Here is a 16,376-nt window from a genome sequence, read left to right on the forward strand (position 1 = left end):
TTCCCACGCTAATGACGAATGAAGATGTCGCTAGTTGATGCGCATGTGAGCTCCTTTAGCTTCGAGCGTTCCTCGAAGGCGTCTGTACCTCTCCCCGATGCAATTTATCACCTGAGAACAAAGCGAAGACGTGTCCCAAGGCACAGTAAATGTGCTAGCGTAAGCAGAGGGTAAGATATTTCACTCGCTACTGGCGGCGGTTGTAGCGGCTCTGTAAAAGCGTGTAAAGAGATAGTGTACGCGCATAGATGGAATCGTTTTATTTGACTGTAGCAACGACTTAGCTAAAATTGTGATTGCTTTAAAGGGTTTGACGTTTTTTTCCGTATCGCATGTACAATCGCGTGGTAGTCACATCAATTTTCTCCAGAAAGACTAATATCTTGAATCACTTCCGGGGTTTGATACTTGTTTTTCATGGCCATCGATATGAACAGTTCCATGCAAAAACGGTTTGGCATAATATCGCTTCTGTATTTTACATCAATGTATTCCACTGTACACCAATACATCAGGTAAAACGATTTATGTCAAAATTATGAGATAACGGTAAAAGATAACATTCTTTCACAGCGTTTCTGCCAATATCATTCTTTAGATATTTTGTTGCTTTACGTCGTCTTTTGGACAGACAAGGACGATGTGGCACTGCACTCAAGTTTTCCATAACTTATTTCAACGGTGCCACGTACAGAGAACAATAATACCCATTTCTACGCCTGGGCGGAGTGAGGAAAGTCGTGTAAAGCGCATTTCCCAAGGGCACAGCATCGGTGGCGTCAGGGGATTCGAACCCGGGACCGCTGGGTTCTGGGCCGAACACCCTTCAATTTTGTTTCGCCTTGGATCAGAAGTGCGTTATTGACCCCGATAGGAGTTTAATGTGACCCGGAAGCCCTAACTGCCTCGCGGTTCTCCGTACAAATTGAACGAGGCGTGATCTTAATGAGAATCTATGTTCGGAACTGCTCCAAGTAATGACGTGTCACAAAGACTCAGTATAACGAAAGCAGTAAGTTTCGGGAGTCGTTTCAAGGTTAGAATGTTTTGAGATGGCTGCAAAATAACGTGTTGCTTGGCCCCATTTACAAACGACGGAAAGTGTTGGGCAACTGCTGGGCGCAAGAATAAAAAAAGAACATTGGCAGTTTATATCATTGGAAGATGGTTGAAAGACTCTGGAGGTGCTGAAAAGCAATTGGAGGACCTCGAAGATAACTGAAAGATGATTGAAAGATCTTTTTAAGACCATGGAGATCCCCGAAATGCCATTTTAGCATCCTTATGATCATGGAAAGACCTTGAAGATTGTTAAAAGATGGTTCAAAGACTTTCGAAAGCATTTGGAGAACCTTGAAGGTCATCCAAAGCTAACTATAAAATCTTCGAAAAACATTTGAGATCCCTGAAAGATACTTAAAATACATAAGGTATCACTAAAGGGTCATCGGAAAATAACTTGAAGATCACTGAAAGGTGGCTGAAAGACCTTGGAAATCATCGATACATCTTTGAGATATCTTTAGAAAACATCTAGAGCTTTGATGAGCGCTAACTGAAAAATCGTTGGCAAATATGTCAATTTTTGGACGCTGTTAACGGTGTCTCAAAGGTTTCACTTTTGCATCAAGAGTGCGTCGTGCAAACATTTTACAGCAATACGGTGTTTCGTAGTAAAGCGGTGTAATAGAAAACATGTTAGTACGAATTGTCACATTGGATATATGAAAGACGATGCAACGATCATTAATTAGAAATGCAGATGAAGAAGTTGCAATTCATTAATACTAAATCATGCCAAAGGTTAAGAAACGCAAACATCATACTTAATGCTTTTATTTTATTTTTCAGGAGAGGAATCTTTCAAACCCATCCGAGTGGTGTTCCTTTGTCAGCTCGTGTTCGCTGAGGCTTTTCTTGGCGAAACCCTGCAGCAATAGTGGGAGACTTAAAGTGATTCCTTAAGGCGGTGTGGAGCACAGGGAGACTGGTATCTCTTACAGACGACGCTTTGGAGCAGAAGTCTTGAGGCGACGATGTCTCAGACTGTGCCTTGAGGAACGGGAATGTTTGAAGGAGGCTTTAGTGAGATTTACTGCTTCAAAAACGTCTCCAGAGACATCAAAGAAAGGCAAAAATCTGAATGGTCCGAAAATGATTTTTGTCCTTAATAGCATTTCAAAGAGCTCCCTCTACGCGTATGCAAGTTTTTTAAAGGAACTATTGCGTCCTCTTCTATTCGCAGAAGTTGAAGCAAAACAATAGTAGAGTGAACAGCTTCTGTCCATTTACATTCTCATATGTTAGTCCAACAGAAACTTGCAGCTGCCATCCGTCGCAGTGCATTTAGATCGATGTCTTTGACTGATCCGCAAGTGTATCCTAAATATTTCAACTCAACTTTTAGAAGCATGTCAGTTCAAACAAAACGTTTGATAGATGATCGTTTGCTTCTGAAGAGGAACATGAAAAATGGCAGAATCATATATACAAAGTTTTAAACCTATGATTGCTAGAATTATCGAAGAGTGGAACTTAGACCGTGCGGTACGTGCATCCTTGCCAGATACCTTCACATAACGATGTCTTGTTATGTTTTGAACCATCGCCGCTTGTCTGCCGAGCGAGTGTGTTACGCCGAAGTGTGGTTATACTTGAACACTAAAACCTGCAGATAGAATTTATCGTTGAGTGCAACTAGTCGTCGACAAGGTTAAATACGGCGAGGCTACGTTTGCTCGTTTGATATAACCAGCCATCGCTCTGTGTCTGCAGAGCTGGTGTATAACGCCTACGTGTGGCTATACCTGATATACACTAAAACTAAAGCCACGGCGAGCAGAACTTTCCGCCAACCGAAGAAGACTGCGCTATCAGATGGTCAAAAGAACTTAAAGAGAGCGGCTTGTTTGGATCAGCAGCGCAGAGTGGCTACGAAGTGCGGCGACTCCGATTCATCTCCTCACCAATAACCATCTCCATTACCTACAGTGTGCGGAGTTACTCACGCGGCTGCGTCAACGGAGATGGCAGCGCTACAATCCTGACGACTCGTTCCGCGATCTTCGCCGATAAGCCCGTGAGGCCGGGCGGTATCGCACCCTCCATCGGCGATTCGCCGGGAAGCTAACTGCCTGACGCGGCAATGCCAGGCTTATCAGCGCAATCTGGCACGGAGTTGACGTGACGGGCCGGAGGTGGATGGATGGAGAACTGATTTCTCCTTTGCCCTAAAGGACTCTGGCGTGCATATCTCCCTTGAGTAGGATTGGATACGGCCTCAGGCGGTTATGCGAGGTTTAGGAAGAATGCCTGCGAGCAATACCATCAGCATAACGGAGCTCTTAGAGCGATGACCGATGCTTGTGTCCTGCTAAGGCTCGTGGAAAGAATTGGTGATCAAACTGAAGTGGACACTTGGATGCCGGTGTCCGTGCAACTTGTACGTGAGAGCTGCCTGCACCACTCGATTTGGGCATAACTATCGCAGGATGACGAAATGGTTTTGACGTTTTTATCGTTCCGCTGCGCCTCTAGAATCTGCCTTGGCGAGGAGTTCCATTGATTGCGAACGAGTAGAATCACTACCCTCTCTCAAGTAACGTTTGGTGGTTGCTCTTCAGAAAGGAGATATGCTTCCCTTTCCCGTTGCGATTGTCTGACACAAGCTTTACGGCAGATACAACACTTTGTTGGCTTCAGCAAGACGTCAGCTAAAATCACAACGGACATGTTGCACGAACTTCATGAACGGAGAACTGTTATCACAGATGGAAGGTTGCTGCTAAAGGCGTTTGTCTTGATCGTTGTGCTGACGGTATTGACAGGTAAGTGACATTGAGCACTCGACGCTTCATGCGTGCGAACTGTTTAGAGTAGAGCAAAATGTTTACAGACGTTTACCTGATAGGATACTGAAGGTATTGCTAAATTAGAGTCGTTGAAAATAGAACAGATTGGATAAATAATTCTTGTAAGGTGAGATAATTTTGCAAGATTTTGAATTCAACACTTCCTTGTTTGCTATAGAAAGCTATTGCAGGAGAGCCCGTAGTGTTTTTCTGTAGCTATAGCAAAACGCCATGAACAATCTCACCATCATTTAGCCTGTAAAACACAAGTAGGTTCCGTGTTAAATTCACGTGGGAATCACCCTTACATCTATTCTGTGACACCTGGGGCTTAAACAAGTGCAAACCCTAGCCAGGCGCCATCTCATTATGCTGTCGCCTACTTCAAAATTCAAAGACCTCAAGGCGTTGTATGTATGATCTTGTGTCTCTTCTGAGCTCTTTAATCCTTACACAAAACGATCCATGCCTTGCCAATGTCTGACAACTTTGATTTGCATTAGCACCGTTACTTGATATCGGCATGTCTGACGAACTGGACGCAGTGTATATGTACATACTAGGCTGCTGCCTTGACTTGAAAACTAGGTTGGCTAGGCAACTCATAGAACGTGTTATATGAACAAAAACACCTTTAGATTGTCACTGTGTTTAACACAAATAGACATCTCCCTATGTCTTACGCCTCTTGTAAAACACCTTTGGATTTTACAAGTGTACTCCTTCAGCCATAAGACAAATGACCAGTCGCTTTATATCAGCTACTTGACCTCTTCGAAATCTAATTGTCACTTTGTCTCTAAAACAGACCTCTCCCTTTGTCTCACGCCTCTTGTGAAGCACCTTGGGATTTTACAATATACACCTTCAGACATAAGACAAATAATTCGAAATCTAATTGTCACTTCGTCTCTAAAACAGACCTCACTCTATGTCTCACGCCTCTTGTGAAGCACCTTGGGATTTTACAATATACACCTTCAGACATAAGACAAATAACCAGCCACCTTTTATCGGCGACACTACCTCTTCGAAATTTTATTGTCAGTTCGTCTCTAAAACAAACATCCCTCTATATCTCACGCCTAGGCCTCTTGTAACATAATCTCTACCAGACTAACCGCGCCGGCAATAGGGAAAATATTTGCCAGGGGAGTTTGGCCATGGCGGGTTTTATTCGCCGGCTCTCATCATTCAATTCACTCTATTTAGCCAATTTCTACTATTTCCCCAGCGATCCGCGGGGCCTGGTGGAGGCAACTTGTAAAACACCTTTAACTTTTATAAGTCCGAACTTCTCGTTATGCTGTAGACATAGACAAATAAACCCATCGTGGTATATCAGCGGCGCTACCTTTCCTAAATCTTGCGAAATAACATTCAAATGTAGCGAAAGAAATAACCATGTACCGAAATAACTTTGTACCATGTGGCGAAACGTACTGTAGCGAAACGTACTGTAGCGGACTGACAATGTAGCGAAACAACCTGTAACCGCCCGGTCACATGCATCGTGCGATCGACACGTAATCACTAAAGTAATAAATTCATACGATAATCGCGCGATCTCAAACTGAGGAAATTCTTTAGATATTTCTGCTTATGTCTTCAAAACTCGATTGTCTTATTACAGAACAGCGGTGTACAGAAAGAAGGAAATGGAACGAAAAGGATAAAAAATGGAACTACAGAAAGTGCGAAATAGAACGAAATGGACAAAAAAGGGAATTACAGGAAGTGCGAAATGGAACGAAATGGAAAAAACCCTCCAAGGCTGTCTTAGATCCCTGCCGAGGGTTGTTTCTGTCACAACCGACTTGGGAAATGTTATGGCACCAAAGTCGTACATTAGCCTACATCAGGTGTGACCCCGCCATTAATCAACTAGAAGCGCTGTATAACTGTGCGTATTCTCATTTGTCTCATATTAAAACTGTGGCTGACAAATCCTCCACGGTCTAACCTCGAGGCATTGTGCCGGCACACGCTATCGACATAGTTTTATTTTATTTTATTTTGTTTTGTTTTGTTTTGTTTCGTTTCGTTTTATTTTATTTTGTTTTGTTTTGTTTTGTCTTATTTCATTTTTATTTATTTATTTTATCTTATTTCATTTATTCTATTTTATTCTATTTTATTCTATTTTATTCTATTTTATTCTATTTTATCTTATTTTATCTTATTTTATTTTATCTAATTTTATCTTATTTCATTCTATTTCATTAGAATTGCAACAGTGCAATTATTGCTGGTGTCGTGGCCCACACATAATATACCCGTTTTTACACTTGGGTGGAGTGAGGAAAGTCGTGCAAAGTGCCCTTTTCTTAAGAGCACAAGATCGGTGGCGTCAGGGGATTCGAACCCGGGACCGCTGGGTTCTGGGCCGAAAACTCTGCCGTTACGCCCCACGACCCTACCGACATATGCCTGTTTACGCCTGTCACGAGGGAATACAAACTAGAACAAAGAGACCTGTAGGTTACATCATTAAAGTCCTAATAAAGCTATAAACATATATCATTACACATACGTAGTAATATATCATTGCACATACGTTGCAATTTAATAAAATAAATAGATACGTAGTATAAAACGGACTTTTTTGCATCACCGCGAATCTCTTTTTGATACATTTCAGTCACTGTACATCGGTTTCAATTCAGTTACAAGTTACCTGCTCACGTGGGCCTCATACGCAAATGCAAAGCACATCAGTGTGACCGCAGGAAAAAAATTGTCAAAAATTCTCAAAGTTTGTGTTGCAATAAGGCGCAGCCCAGTGATATACCCGCTTAGCTTTAGCCTATCTTACTGGACCCGCGGAACGTTGGCGGCATCGCTGCGACCGGGCGATTTGACAAAGCTCTCAACCAATTTCATCGATGAACTTTGACTTTTTTTGTTTTATTGTCTGTTTAGTCATACTTGTATATTTTGCATGATATAACCATTTTTAAAAAGTCAAGGGTAACACAAATCCAATTTAGGACGCAGCGAGGTCCCCTCTTACTGGACCCGCGGCACACTGGTGGCGTCGCTGCGGCCAATCAAATTGACAGAGTGCTCAACGAGTTTCATCGACAAAAATTGAATCTTTTTAAGCTTTGTGGGTTTTGTTGTCTTTTTAGTCATATTTGTATGTTTTGCATGATGTACCCATTATAAAAATCATAAAGTCGAGGGTAACACAATTCCAATATTGGACGCAGCGAGGCGCGGGTCCAGTGAGATAGGGGCTTCACGCTCATAATCGACGCAATCCGCCCCCATGGGCGGTAGTTAGCGTTGATGAATCCCCGCTACTGTGCGATATGACAGCCGATACCAGCCCGGGGGGCCGACACGTGTGTTTGTTAGCTACGCCTACACCGGAAGGAAAATGGGTCAAACTATCCAGGGGGAGGACATTCGTCGCCGGGGACCGTGTTTGGGAGGCTCGTTATTCTTAATGGGTGATAAAACGGACAGGTCTTCTTCAACTGTATTGGTTGAACATGTATATTAGCTGAATCATATTTTTGCTGATCAGGATACTTTAATTCTGACGCTAATGCCTTTATTGCTTTTTTTCTAATTTGTCATTACGTATTCTTAAAGGAAACTATACGGAGATGTCTTCGTGATTTTTATTGGTTTGTCATCAACATGATTCTTAAAACTGCAAACTTATATTTTGGGTATTTTTCTCTCTTTCCTTTGCCTATCCCTTCCTTCCTTCCTTCTTTCTTTCTTTCTTTCTTTCTTTCTTTCTTTCTTTCTTTCTTTCTTTCTTTCTTTCTTTCTCTTTCTCTTTCTCTTTCTCTTTCTCCTTCCTTCCTTCCTTCCTACCTTCCTTCCTTCCTTCCTTCCTTCTTTCTTTCTTTCTTTCTTTCTTTCTTCCTTCCTTCCTTCCTTCTTTCTTTCTTTCCTTCTTTCTTTCTTTCTTCCTTCCTTCTTTCACACCGACCGATTCCCTCCAGATGCGTCAGCAGACCTGCTCCTGGAGGACGTTACGGATGAGACAGAGGACGCCACCCGCGGCCCGCTGCCGTACTGCAGCCTGTTCACGAACCGCGCGCCCCACCCCGAGCACAAGCTGGTCAAGTGTTCCTGGTTCCACAACGACGCCTGCTGCTACCAGGAAGAGGTGGACAGGTGTGTACCCTGGGAGTCCAGGCACCGTAATCGGATCACGTAATCGGATAGCGGAGTTTGGGTTTGCAACGGAGAGTGGGGTGGGGTCAGTCTTCGGGGGGCAGCGGGAGGGTGGGCCGTGAAAGCTTGGGCGCGCGTGCGGTGATCCGATTACGGTGCCTGGACTCCCAGGGTAACAGGTGTGAAGAAAAAAACGTAGACATGGATGTTTATCTGAACAATGCAGCTACAATATGCTGGTTTCCATCTAAACGACCGATAAATCCTCCCGTTCATGATCTAATAGAAATCTATGTAACATTTACTGGGATAACTTTCTAAAAGTTTTGTAAAGGCTTCTCGTTGACTATGCAAATAAGGTCCGCGTTTGCATAAATCATACTAGCCGATGATTTCATATGCAAAATATCATGAGCATGCACCCAGAACTTCTCGACCTAATCTGTATACAAACCAACGGCACCGAAAGCATATTCTTCTCGACTATATATATTTATAACGTGGTAAAACAAATGTAAGGATGCCCGTGAATTATGTCAACATGTTGGTAAATGACTGTATAACATATGATTTTTCTTCCCACAGGATATTCCCGACAGTGGTGCCCCCTCGCGGAGCTAACCAGAACTGCACGGACCACCTGTATTACCTGATGTGTTACATCTGCTCTCCCCGCCAACATCTCTTCTACAGCGACGAAGTCGTCACCATTTGCGAAGAGCTCTGCAACCGGTAGAAATTAATACATCCTTCGTGAAAATCGCTATGTTTTCTGACCGGCTGTTTTTTCTTTCTGAAACCCGCTCACCACCAACACACACGATTTGGAAAAGTAAACTTTCACATCTAGTTGAACAAACGTGCTGCCATTGATCGTTTGGTTATCTTTCCTTACTGTCCTGGTGTCTGTGTATATGTCATAAAGCTTACAATAGGAGAGGTTTCTCTGATATGTCCTCAGTCCTTTCAAATCGTAGGTCTTACTATAACATGGACGTTTTTCTAATCGAGGTGATCGATCATAGAGTTATTTGACTTGGATGGTGTTTCAAGTGATGATAGACATCTCGGTAAAGTAAATTAAGTTGTGTTTCGCTTTTGGTACTTTTGTACACTATAAAATCAATATTTCTGACAGAAACTTCATTCCCTCACCCTTTCTCCAGCCTGTTCGAAGCCTGTGCGAACGCGACGCTGAAGGGTCAGCGGATCGGCGAGCAGTACTCTTCCGGGCGGGACTACTGCGTCAGCCGGAAGTTCCGCGTGGGGCGACAGAGCAGCGGCAGCTGTTACTCCCACAACTTCTCCGTCGTGGAGGACATAGACCCGCCGAGCTCCCACCAAGATGGCGTCGGGGGTTCCGTGTCGCTTGTTGTCATGACCTTGATAATTACAAGGACGTTTGCTACGGCGTCATGACAAATCTTGTAGATATGTCACTCTCCGGCGTTCTACTTTTGTTCGTTAAACACCAGTGAACTTTGACCTCTCCATCAAGATGGTGCCGGGGATTTCGAGTCGCTTGTTTTCATGACCTTGATAATAATTGCAAGGACGTTTATTACGGCAATATGACAAAACTAATACAAACTTGTAAATGTTGTAAATATGTTGCTGTCTACTTTTGTCATATACCAGTGACATTTGACCTCTCCTCCAACATGGCGGGGTTGCGTCTGTCTCGCCTGTGGTCATGACATTGATAATTGCAAGGAAGTTTATTACGGCATCATGAAGAAGTGTTAAACTTGTATATGTTGTAGATACGTCACTCTTGTTCTACTTTGATTTGTCATACATCAGTAACTTTGACCTATTCGCCAACATGGCGCTTGTGTTGTCGACCTTGACAATCATAATGACGATTATTGCGGCATCATGACAAAATTGTATATATTGCAAATACGGCTTCGTTTTGCTATTGCTCGTCATACACCAGAGACCTTTATTTGACCTCTCCGCCAACATGATGCTAGTGGCCATGACCTTGACAATCACAATAACGTTCATTACGCCATCATGAAAAAGACATTGCACTTGTAAATTTAAATACGTCACTCTCGCTCTGCTTTTGTTCATCACACATCAGTGAAGACCTTTGACCTTTCGACTAACATGATAGCGCGACCTTTGTCTCGCTAGTGGTCATGACCTTGAAAATCACAGACGTTTATTACGGTGCCATGACAGAAACTGATACAATTGTTAATAGTGTGAATATGTCGCTTTTGTTCTAATTTTGTTCGTCCCACATCAATGAAGATCTCTGACCTCTCAACCAGCATGGATTGTATTCACGATATTGACAATCGCAAGGACGTTTGTTATACCATAATTACACGATTGTTTATTCACTCTCTGGACATATGCTTAAGAATAAAGAAGTCTGAAATGTCTAACGTTAGAATAAAAATGTCCGCTAAGGCGCGATTTGGAACCTATTACGTCATTCGTATCCCATTACTTGGTATCTTGCGCGCATGCGCGTGACGATCCAACTGTGACAATGTGTAAATACAAAGTTGTCATCTTCTTCAAGTTTACGCCCGTCAGAAATCATTGAAGATCTTTAACTTTCCTAACAATATGGCGTCAGAGGTTCAAGTTCATGTCTTTTGTCGTTCCGAATTGACAATCCCAATTACTGTCATTACTGTCAGTAGAATGATACCTGCTGCAGATAATTTACATATTTTACGTTCGACCTACTCCTATGCTGGTTAGGATATGATATTATAATAATAATGGTTCAGAAATTAACCGTGCAATATATATAGCAACGGTTACTTTTCTAGTACTTAATTGGTGCAGGGTTAACAATCACATAATGCACATGTACATATGGGCAACAGATACACATTTGCTCCACACTTGCACTTTGTGGAACTGTCGTAAGGGTCTGGACGCTGCATTTCGGCGCCACCAGGTAGCTTCAATACTACCTTATCCATAATACCAACCGAAGTCAGGTACTCATTCACACCTGGGTGGAGTGAGGAAAGACGTGTCTTTCTCATGCCCAAGGGCACAACATCGAGGCATATCAGTGGTTCAATATCGGGACCTCTCGGTTCTGGGCGAAACACCCTACCGATTGCGCTACACGATACAAGATGCCAAATAGTACGTTGGCACATTTTGTTAATCATTACCCTCATTACCAACAAAGCTGCTTATCACGATAACGGCTTTTCTTATCCCGGACGTCTCAGCTCTGTCTTGCAAGTCGTCGGTACGTTCTTAATAAAACTCTAAGACCTCGTAAGGCACGTCACTTAAGACGGAGACAACAAGAAGCCAAAGAGGCACGATGAGCTGGTGTGTGGTGACCCTTGCTGCGTGCGTTTCGGTCCTTCTGGGAGGTGTGAGCGGACAGACGGACTGCCCCAGCGCTTGCACATGTTCCACAGGTAAGAACTAGCAAACATGGACAGCCATTTGCTCCAACACCTTTATGTTCCGAAATCCTATGTTCCAACACCCTTAGATTTATGTTCCGAAGTCCTGAGTTTCGACACCCCTACGACGTTCCTATAATCACACGTTCATATATGTTAGAGTAGTACGGCCAGGATAAGAACTGTGTCGAAACATAGGGGTGTCACCATCGCAATCAAAACATGTGAAGTGATCGGATGAATCATTAGTTTAAGCTTTCTCCACGCAATCGCTGCTTGTCCGCTGTCCTCCACAACTTCTGGGGAGGCCACAGCAGGTACATTCTATAGAATATATCCACTACACGTAGACTCAAGATTCTAAGAATGGTAAGAGCTCGCGCAAAGTAAAGATATGAAGTGCCTATGAATAAGCAGCTAAAGGTTGCACCACGCACTTGCTAATTGTCTACTACCTTCCACAGCTTTTACTGATCTTGACCAACGTGCTCTTGCCCTAACAACCCAGTAATGCTTTCGAGAACAGCCCTCAAAACCAATATGTTTAGCCTGTATTTGCAAAACTCTTCTAACTGTCCATAGGTATAGCTCAAGCATTCTAGGTTTTGTTTACTTGTACATAATAGCACGGGAATAAAAGAATGAGCGCTCGAGCATATGCACACACGCGGGTAGGAATGTGTATATTGGAGATAAGAAAACACAATGTCTACACAACCGATAAGTGTAAATTGAAATAAACTCAAAGTAAGCCACACTAAGCAGAAAGGGGGCCATAAATCATATATTTCACAAGTTTGAATATTTGATAAGCATGTAATAGTACTAGTGCTAGGGAGTAAATCAGTATCTTTTTTAAGCTTTAAACTTGAATGTAAACAAGAGCAACGGTTGTAACTGCCACTTGTAACGTAGCAACAGAAACATACACATTTCATACACACTTCCACGAATAGTCGCTTGGTGGCGCCTCACATAACACGGTCACTATGATGCAGCTACGGTATTGATATTGATTTTGACCCTGAATTGATTCCAATAACAAATAATTACCTTCGCCAAGAGAGTTTTCCGGTCTATGTGTTTATGTCTTTGCCTGCCTGTCTGTGTGTCTGTGAACAGCATAACTAGATAGGTTGTACAATGTTATTTGAATGGAAATCTATGGTATCTATGCTGGGAGGTACCGGTGTTTTGACAACTTGTGTTATTTGCGTAGAGAAAAAAGCAGGTAATACGATTTATACAAATTGGGGTCTTATTTTTATAATCAACACAAAACCTTCATAATGTGTCAGCTGTAAAGGTGAACGTCAGTTGGTGAAGGTATGAGGTCGCGGAACCACGATATCTTTCAACCGCAGTGGAGGCCTAATAGACTAATCACTCCTCACTCCTTCCACGACTTTTCAAGGTGACCAGTTTAAGACGGTGGACTGTGACGCCCGAAACCTGACCAGCATCCCCGGCCCGTTGCCTAGCGACGCCATCAACATTTTCCTTGGAAACAACAACATCCGGGAAATACCAACAGGTATGAAATAATAGAATTTGGAGCCATTCAAATGTCATAACAAATGTTGATGTTAAGATGTGCAGCATATTTTCAAAATGTTGATATTGCTCCTATTTCGCTGAAGCTGGTGACATTACCAAGGTCGTGATTTTCGAAAAATGTTACGATCTTTCATCCAAACATCTGCTTGAAGAGTGGAACTGCGCTGAACGGAAGTAATAGTGGTTTGGGAATCCAATTGAAGGGGGAATGGCTAGTTCTGTTGGGAATGGGGAGAGGGGAGACGAATAAGCCGTTTCAAAGCCAAAGTCAAAGGCACCTAGCCTGGTTATTCGCTATATACTGCTAGGGGTCATAAACTTTGACATATAACCCACAATACATTACATCGCACATGCGCACTGCAAACAGTGAACTGACGTATTTCCTTGAAACTCTAAGGCATGTGGGTCAAAATTTGTGTCCTTGTGTTAGATTAATATTTCGAATTTGATCATGTTTTTGATCATCAGAAGTGAGTTTCAGACTACACTTAAATGGATTTCAATGTTCTTCTTATCTACATAGACGCCTTTAACAGCCTTTCCTCCGTGGAGAACCTTTACCTGAACAACAACCCGCTGACCAGTCTGCCGCCGGACGCCTTCCGAGGCCTGACCGCGCTGCAGAAGCTGGACCTGGGGGAGTGTCAGATCGGCACCATAGAGGAGAACGCCTTCCGGGGTCTCACCGAGCTCACGGATCTGGTGTTAGACACTAACCAGGTAAGGGTCGGGTCGGCACCATACAGGACAACGCCTTCCGGGGTCTCACCGAGCTCACGGATCTGGTGTTAGACACTAACCAGGTAAGGGTCGGGTCGGCACCATACAGGACAACGCCTTCCGGGGTCTCACCGAGCTCACGGATCTGGTGTTAGACACTAACCAGGTAAGTGTCAGATCGGCACCATAGAGGAGAACGCCTTCCGGGGTCTCACCGAGCTCACGGATCTGGTGTTAGACACTAACCAGGTAAGTGTCAGATCGGCACCATAGAGGAGAACGCCTTCCGGGGTCTCACCGAACTTACGGATCTGGTGTTGGACACTAACCAGGTAAGTGTCAGATCGGCACCATAGAGGACAACGCCTTCCGGGGTCTCACCGAGCTCACGGATCTGGTGTTAGACACTAACCAGGTAAGTGTCAGATCGGCACCATAGAGGACAACGCCTTCCGGGGTCTCACCGAGCTCACGGATCTGGTGTTGGACACTAACCAGGTAAGTGTCAGATCGGCACCATAGAGGAGAACGCCTTCCGGGGTCTCACCGAACTTACGGATCTGGTGTTGGACACTAACCAGGTAAGTGTCAGATCGGCACCATAGAGGACAACGCCTTCCGGGGTCTCACCGAGCTCACGGATCTGGTGTTAGACACTAACCAGGTAAGGGGCGGGAGCGTTAGACACTAAAGCCCCTATCTCACTAGACCCACGGCGGCCGAGCAATTTGACAGCGCGCTCAACACATTCCATCGATAAAAAACTAATCGTTTTACGCTTTGTGTGTTTTGTTGTCGTTTTGGTTCTACTTGTGCGTTTTGCATGATAATCCAATTATAAAGTCAAGGGTAACACAATTTCAATTTTAGAGATATTTCAAAGTGTATCAACCAGGCCATTGAAAATAATTAAAAAACTGTCGAAAAGCTATTTCTAACATAGTCATCTTTTCATAGCCCTCTAGGCACCACTGAACAGGCTAGGGCATCAGCTAACATTCTGTCTCTCCCGGTTTTCTGATCTTCTTGAACTGAGCGCTTGCTACTAGGCGTTGTAAACAATTAAGTCAGATCTAGAATGATGCTGTTTGTTCATTTATTTTCCATTACAGATCAAAAGTGTGTCCTTGTCGACATTCCAAGGCCTGGCTAGCCTCAACACCCTGAACATGAGAATGAACCAGCTGACGTCGCTTCCGGCGGATGTGTTTGAGTCGACCCTTAACCTCCAGAGCCTGTACCTGTCCGGCAACCAATGGGACTGCACCGACTGTTCCCTCGCCTGGCTTCCCAGGTACGTGGATGGTGATTCCTTCAGTCATCCCTTGGTTCATTCTTTCATTCATTCATTCATTCATTTATTAACTGTAAACTTTAATACAAAAGATTTTATCATCGATTCTTTTTTAATAGAAAAGCTTACCTTGAGTTAAAGTATCTTGTCTGTTTGAAGTACCTTATGTTTCAAAATACAAATTTATAAAGTGATAGCACGATCGAGCTTGTCAAACCTCAGCATGTAAAAGAACCCAGCACACTTATCGAGACGAGTGGGACAGGGAGTCCCGATATGCTTTGCAAAAACAAGCAAGCCGCAGCGAAGCCGGATTGCACATTGAATATCAATTAAATATCACTTGAATATTGAATATCCCAAAAATGTTGCTCAAGTTCCTTGATTAAGGTTGTTGGCCACATTTCATTCATATCATGTCATGACGGAGGTTTCTGATGCAGTGTCCTTTTTTACCGCCAGGTGGCTCTCGCTGACGGGAGTTTCTCTGGACGCCTCCAAGTGCGCTACCCCGTCTCTGTCCCAGGGCAGTCTGGTGCGGAACGTCCTGGTGACAGAGTGCCCTGGTCTCGTGAGTTCGTCAGTCACCATGGCAACGCCCTTCACAACCGCCACCATGACCTTTCTCGCTGTGTTTTTCTTCTTCCTTTGAAATGTGAATGTTCAGAGTTGGGGTAGATGTAATTAATTCAGCTCAAATCATCACCGTTGTGCAGTAATGATTTCTATTTGAAATCTCCAGCCAACAGTCTAATTGCATTGATATGAAGATGTAAAAAAAGGGCGGGGACTAGTTTTTAAATCTATCTAACTCTATGTACATTCCTTAGTGTTTTGTCTTCATTTTTGGAGACAGTAGCTGATGAATATAGTCTCACGTTTTTAATGATCGGAGGATTTTGTGATTTCAGTAGAATTCTTGTTTTAGTTTTCTAGATAAAGGAAGTTCATAGAGCATGCATTACGTAAACGATTAGAAAAGTCTTTAGGCTTCGCTTGCTTTGAAAGTGAGTGAATGTGAGCGTGCTTTGAAATATAGATCTCTCAGTCTTCCGAAAAACCTTTATAGCCTTTCTTGTGAGGTAATTGAATGTTATAACCGTGAAATGTTGGTAAAATAAGATAAAATCATGCTCATCAATAAACGTTTCGAAATGCACACACTGTGTTGTGATCATTTCTGTACACAATCTCTTCTTAATTTCTCTCGCACCAAGGTTCCGTTTTAGCCATTCGTCTCACACCGGGGTTCCACAGATGTTCGTGCATGATAACATCATGAATTGGCATTTAGAGAAAACATGCGTCACGAAATAAGGTTCGCAATCAATTGGTTTCGCGAAAAACACTTTAAAGCCTGGCAACTTGCTGATAGGTCGTCACAATCGGCTTTTCTATTTCTGTCTGTTTGCCGAA

At 43.3% G+C, this 16,376-nt stretch overlaps 2 protein-coding genes across 2 annotated transcripts; both read left to right on the plus strand.

The window, feature by feature from the left end:
• The first annotated feature begins 3,730 nt into the window (after window positions 1-3,730).
• On the plus strand, window positions 3,731-10,415 carry LOC136440479 (uncharacterized). Its single transcript, XM_066436526.1, has 4 exons — window positions 3,731-3,827; window positions 7,814-7,988; window positions 8,574-8,720; window positions 9,155-10,415. The coding sequence occupies exons 1-4, from the start codon at window positions 3,731-3,733 to the stop codon at window positions 9,405-9,407; spliced, it is 672 nt and encodes a 223-aa protein (XP_066292623.1). The 3' UTR covers window positions 9,408-10,415.
• A 749-nt stretch (window positions 10,416-11,164) lies between these two features.
• Window positions 11,165-16,119, plus strand: LOC136440480 (reticulon-4 receptor-like 2). The gene is made up of 6 exons (XM_066436527.1): window positions 11,165-11,398; window positions 12,801-12,920; window positions 13,470-13,733; window positions 13,833-13,915; window positions 14,779-14,960; window positions 15,423-16,119. The coding sequence occupies exons 1-6, from the start codon at window positions 11,299-11,301 to the stop codon at window positions 15,610-15,612; spliced, it is 939 nt and encodes a 312-aa protein (XP_066292624.1). The 5' UTR covers window positions 11,165-11,298; the 3' UTR covers window positions 15,613-16,119.
• Window positions 16,120-16,376: the final 257 nt, after the last annotated feature.

The sequence above is a fragment of the Branchiostoma lanceolatum genome, chromosome 8, assembly GCF_035083965.1.
Source record: "Branchiostoma lanceolatum isolate klBraLanc5 chromosome 8, klBraLanc5.hap2, whole genome shotgun sequence".
Taxonomy (NCBI): Eukaryota; Metazoa; Chordata; class Leptocardii; order Amphioxiformes; family Branchiostomatidae; genus Branchiostoma; species Branchiostoma lanceolatum.

Excerpts from the sequence above, each read along its gene's own strand:
- LOC136440479 (XM_066436526.1), top strand. The coding sequence starts at position 3,731 with ATGTTGCACGAACTTCATGAACGGAGAACTGTTATCACAGATGGAAGG. Across the intron at positions 3,828-7,813 it reads TGTGCTGACGGTATTGACAG|ATGCGTCAGCAGACCTGCTC; the intron begins GTAAGTGACATT and ends GATTCCCTCCAG. Across the intron at positions 8,721-9,154 it reads TGCGAAGAGCTCTGCAACCG|CCTGTTCGAAGCCTGTGCGA; the intron begins GTAGAAATTAAT and ends CCCTTTCTCCAG.
- LOC136440480 (XM_066436527.1), top strand. The coding sequence starts at position 11,299 with ATGAGCTGGTGTGTGGTGACCCTTGCTGCGTGCGTTTCGGTCCTTCTG. Across the intron at positions 11,399-12,800 it reads CGCTTGCACATGTTCCACAG|GTGACCAGTTTAAGACGGTG; the intron begins GTAAGAACTAGC and ends CGACTTTTCAAG. Across the intron at positions 13,916-14,778 it reads TGGTGTTAGACACTAACCAG|ATCAAAAGTGTGTCCTTGTC; the intron begins GTAAGTGTCAGA and ends TTTCCATTACAG.